The following is a 5538-nucleotide window of genomic DNA, read 5'->3' as shown; positions in this document are numbered from 1 at the left end:
TTTTTTTTTTTTGCAGTTTGGCCGGGGCTGGGCTTGAACCCGCCACCCTCGGCATATGGGGCTGGCACCCTACTCACTGAGCCACAGGCATTGCCCCTTCTTTTCTTTTTCTTTTTTTTTTTTTTGCAGTATTTTTGGCCAGGGCTGGGCTTGAACCCACCACCTCTGGTATACGGGGCCGGTGCCCTACTCCTTTGAGCCACAGGTGCCACCTCCAGCTTTTTACCTTTTCAAATTTAGTTAAGAGGTGGTTGTTGTGTGTGTGTGTGGGGGGGGTTATAATAAAATTCAGAGTGCTTTGAGTAAAGTGTCCTATTCTGTCTGAGAACACATCTTTCTACTGTGTAGTATTCTGGGAATGTCAGTGGAATCTGCTCCTCCTGTGGGGAAAGAGAAGGAGGAAGAGCTAGAAGAGAAGGAAAAAGAAGAAGAAGATACTTTAGACAATGCCACACACTCCCTTGGTGCTGAAGGTAACCTTATACTTTTTTCAGAATAGTAAATTGTTGTAAATTCCTTTAACATGAGCATGCAGATGTCTAAATTTCTCCGCTTTATCAAGTTGTAAATTTCTCAGGGTTAAACTGAGAGTTACTACAAAATTTGCTAGTAATGTAAAATACTCCAAATAATATAATGTTCAGAAATTTGTACTTCATTAGATGTACATACTGACTTTTCTTTGTTTTATTTGTTTATTTTTCAAACATTTTTGGAATGTGTGCTTTGTGGGGTAGAAGTAAAATCTGAAATCCTGTGCTTGTAAGATTTGATAGTATGTACATTTTTTACTTCGTTACACATTTTCCTCCCTCAGTTTTAATGCTTTTATTTATTTTGAAAAATTGAGGGGGGCAGCTCTTTGATATGAAGGACTTGACATGACTCTCTTTTTCTGGAGAATAGCAGATTGCACATTGCATAATGTCGTGGGATAATACCTAATTTCTTGTAATTTTGTTCCTAGATCCTGCCTCATCACAGTTAGGCTTTGGGGTACTAGAACTTTCCCAGAGTCAGGATGTTGAAGAACATAATATGCCATATGAAGTGGACAAAGAGCATCTACAGTCAGTAACCACCAACTCTGGTTATACCAGGGTGTCTGATGGGGATACTAATACTGGTATGAAACATGTTTTATGACCTTTGGAGTTGTTTATAAGTGTTTTTCTCCCATGATAGAGGTAGTTATTTTTCCTTAGTAAGTTTTATAGCTATCCAAGTTAATATAATCTAGAAGTGATAGTGTAAGGTTGCAGAGTTGTCTGGTAGAACCTCATCAATTGATGGCTTATAGATTGAAGTTTTCTGTCAGTGGGTTATTGGTTACTTTCCTTTTTGGAATGATGCCTGTATGTACATAGGGTACTAAAAAAATGTACATACTTTTTTTTTTTTTTTCTCACACTGTTGCCTAGGCTAGAGTGTAGTGGCATCAGCTTAGCTCACAGCAACCTCAAATTCTTGGGCTCAAGCCATCCTCATGTCTCAGCTTCCTGAGTAGCTGGGACTACAGGCACCCGTCATAATGCCTGGCTAGGTTTTCTATTTTTAGTAGAGACAGGGTCTTTATTTTTGCTGAGACTGGTCTTGAACTCCACAAGCACAAGCAATCCATCTGCCTCAGCTTCCCAAAGTGCTAGGATTACAGGCGTGAGCCACAGCACCAGGCCAATGTACACACACATTTTAAGGAGGAAAAAACTATATTAGAATTATAATATTCAATATATACTAATAACAAAAGATGAATGTGAGTCATGTTGAACACCTCTTATAATTGCAGAAGCAACTTGAGTATTACAAATTCATTATTTTTATTTTTTAAATTTTTTTGGAGACAGAGTCTTACTACTATGTTGCCCTCTGTAGAGTGCTATGGCATCACAGTGCACAACAACCTCTAATCTTGGGCTTAAGTGATTCTCTTGCCTTAGCCTCCCAAGTAGATGGGACTATAGGTGCCCACCATAATGCCCGGCTATTTTTTTGTTGCAGTTGTCATTGTTGTTTAGCTGGCCTGGGCTAGGTTCGAACCTGCCAGCCTCGGTGCATGTTGCTGGCACTGTAACCGCTGGGCTATAGGCACCTGAGCCAGAGTATTACAAATTTAATACATTTTCTTTCTTAAAATGTGTATACATTTTTTTGGACACCCTCTACGTGTATTTTTAAATTGAACTTAATTTCTCCTAAAATCTTTGTTTTTTAGAAAGCTTTTGGAACTGCTTCTAGTACTTATCTCCTTCCTGTCTTCTTTTAAGCAATTAAGCATGAAGAACAGTCCAAGGAAGCTATCCCCATGGCAGAACAGCCCAGTAAGGAGGTCCCTGTGACAGCACAGTCCAGTAAAGATGTACATGTGGTAGAAGAACAAAATCCACCATCTCAAAGGTAAACCATGTTCTTTCTAAAAGATATTTTGGATGGCGCCTGTAGCTCAAGTGGCTAGTGCGCTGGCTGCATACATATGTTGGAGCTGGTGGGTTTGAATCCAGCCTGGGCCTGCCAAACAACAATGACAACAACCAAAAAATAGCTGGGCATTGTGGCAGGTGCCTGTTGTCCCAGCTACTTGGGAGGCTGAGGCAAGAAAATGGCTTAAGCCCAAGAGTTTGAGGTTGCTGTGAGCTTTGATACCACAGCACTCTACCCAGGGCGACAGCTTGAGACCCTGTCTCAAAAAAAGAAGGTATTTTAGTTTTTGCTATCAAGTTACATAAATTTCATTTTGTAGGTGGAAACATAAGAAATTGTTGATTGGCTCGGGTGCCAGCCACGTACACCCAAGGTGGAGAGTTTGAATCTAGCCCGGCCTGCCAAACAACAATGATGGCTGCAAACAAAAAATAGCCGGGCGTTGTGGCAGGCGCCTGTGGTCCCAGCTACTTGGAAGTCTGAGGCAGGGGACTCTCTTGAGCCCAGGAGTTGGAGGTTGCTGTGAGCTGTGATGCTACAGCACTCTACCCAGGGGGACAGCTTGAGGTTCCTGTCTCAAAAAAAAAGAAAGAAATTGTTGATTTTTTTTTCCCTTCCTTTTTTTCCTTATACTGGATGTATTTCTGGTCCAGTAGTCATCATCTTTTTTTTTTTTTTTTTTTTTTTAAAGAAATGGGTTTCACTTTGTTGGTGAGGGTGGACTTGACCTGGAGTCAAGCAGTCCTCCTGCCTCAGTCTCTTGAGTTCTTGGGACTAAAGGCATGTCTCACCAGGCCCGTCTACTCATCTTTAGGCATACTATGTTATTACTGCTGTAACTGTGGGCATGACTCCTTAATCTTTGGTTGCCAATCTTCCTTTGTGATTTTTGTCTATTTAGGCACTGTCTGTCTGAGGACAGTCTTCCTAGCCCTTCAGTGTTGTGACGTGTTATATGAATATTATATTTGAAAATGTACTATTTCTATATTTGAAGAGCACCTAGATTGCTTTTCTCAGGTATCCTGCATCTGGTAGGTTATGGTTCAGATAGATGTAGGGATTTTCTCAAGTCTTTTAGGCTCTTAACTTGGTGGAAATTGAGGAATATGCCTCTGCTCTGTCTGTAGTGATTATTATACCCAAAGCTGCATTGCTTCTGGCCAACAGCTGAAGTTTGGATGTGGCAGAGGAAAATCAGTATGTTTCTAATTTGTGGGAAGAGATTAACAAACATTGAGTATTGTTTTGTTATTTTCTTCTGCACAAAGTTGAATATCAAGGACAGTTGTCTTTCTAAGATAAAACTTTCAGCTTAACTGTGACTAACTTTTTAGGCTTTTTTCTTTAGAATATTGCCTTCAGCTAGTTAATGCTGTTTTATGTAGTATGGGGAATGGTGTAATAGGTGAAGCTCAAGTCTCTGGAAAGGGGCCAGCAATGAGTATCTCATATATGTTTTTTTTTTTTGAGACAGAGCCTCAAGCTGTCCCCCTGGGCAGAGTGCCGTGGCATTACAGCTCACAGCAACCTCCAACTCCTGGGCTCAAGCGAGTCACCTGCCTCCGCCTCCCAAGTAGCTGGGACCACAGGCGCCCGCCACAACGCCCGGCTATTTTTTGGTTGCAGCCGTCATTGTTGTTTGGCGGGTCCGGGCTGGGGATTCGAACCCACCACCTTTGGTGTACGTGGCTGGCGCCTTAGCCTGTTGAGCTATAGGCGCCGAGCCAGTATCTCATATATGTTAATAGTATAGGTGTGAAGCAGTCTTGGTTTGGGTCTGGGTTGGGTAGAACAAATGGAAAAGGTCAGAGGAAGATGTGTATAGCACAAGTAGGGAGGATAATTCACATAAAGTACTTTCTGAGGTCATTGTTTGGACAGCTCTATTTACTGGTATCTTTGTGGTCTGGATCAGAATCTTTCATACAGATCTAGATAACAGCATATGTAACAAAAATTCCAAAATCACCCATCAGAAACCTAGAGGGCATACCGCACTGCATTGAACAGAGTTGAAGAAATGTTATGTGAGAGAGTGAGATAGGCTTTAAAATGGGAAAGACTTTGTTTTATTGTAAAGAATAGCTTATTTTATTTTCAGTAGATAATCATGCAGATGAGAACCATGGAAATTTTTGAAATTATTAAAAACACAAAACAGGAAAAGTTTTTTAGTTAAATGATGAAATCATTTGACTTAGGAACCTTCTTTCATTGTGATGTAAATTTTCTAGGTCAGAGGATATGTCTTCTCCTCCCAAAGTGTCTCTTACTGCTGTGGAACCAAAAGAACAAATGTGTTCTCAAGAACTTCTAGAAGGTGGACTGCAGGTTCAGAAGTCACCAGAGCCTGAGATTTTGTCAACTCAGGAAGACTTGTTTGACCATAGCAATAAAACAGGTACCAAGAGTGATTCGTTGCTATAGCTCCTCTTCTCCAAAGATCTATACTTTTATTTTAGTTGTGAGGCTGCTATTTAAGTTAGAAAGCATTTTATTGGTGTGCAAACTTATTTGTGATATGAAAGGAAAATATATTTCTTATTTATTTATTTATTTTGCAGTTTTTGCCCGGGGCTGGGTTTGAACCCATCACCTCTGGCATATGGGGCTGACGCCCTACTCCTTTGAGCCACAGGCACCACCCAGGAAAATATATTTCTGACTAATTAGTGAGAAGGGCTTTCTGGGAGCGATTATTAGTTAACATTTTAAGGCTTGGCGCCTGTGACTCAAGTGGCTGAGGCGCCAACCACATACATAAGAGCTGGAGGATTTGAATCCAGCCCGGGCCTACCAAACAACAATGACTGCTGCAACCAAAAATAGCTGGGTGTCTCAAAAAAGAAACCAATAAAAACCATTTTAATGTATTTTTCTCATTTGGAAATGAGATAGTGAAGAATCATAGCTAATGCATATGGTAAATTTATTATGGACAGTAGCTGTTTCTTTTTCTGTCATATGCTTATTGCAATTTCAAATATATTTTTTATTTTGAGACAGAGCCTCAAGCTGTCCCCTTGGGTAGAGTGCTGTGGCATCACAGCTCATAGCAACCTCCAACTCCTGGGCTCAAGCGAGTCTCCTGCCTCAGCCTCCCAAGAAGCTGGG

The 5538-nt window shown here is 40.9% G+C and overlaps 1 protein-coding gene across 2 annotated transcripts in view; it reads left to right on the top strand.

The window, feature by feature from the left end:
- The window catches only part of TP53BP1 (tumor protein p53 binding protein 1), a 95180-nt gene that overhangs the window by 12117 nt on the left and 77525 nt on the right, over window positions 1-5538 (top strand). For both annotated transcript variants that reach the window (XM_023514242.1, XM_003791768.2), the window contains exons 5-8: window positions 349-473; window positions 968-1126; window positions 2268-2397; window positions 4659-4825. In XM_023514242.1, the coding sequence (XP_023370010.1) occupies window positions 349-473; window positions 968-1126; window positions 2268-2397; window positions 4659-4825 (581 nt within the window). The remainder of the gene's footprint in view (window positions 1-348; window positions 474-967; window positions 1127-2267; window positions 2398-4658; window positions 4826-5538) is intronic.

Source organism: Otolemur garnettii, unplaced genomic scaffold (assembly GCF_000181295.1).
Source record: "Otolemur garnettii isolate 467f Iridium unplaced genomic scaffold, OtoGar3 scaffold00050, whole genome shotgun sequence".
Lineage (NCBI taxonomy): Eukaryota > Metazoa > Chordata > Mammalia > Primates > Galagidae > Otolemur > Otolemur garnettii.
This window is presented reverse-complemented; position numbering and strand designations above follow the sequence as displayed.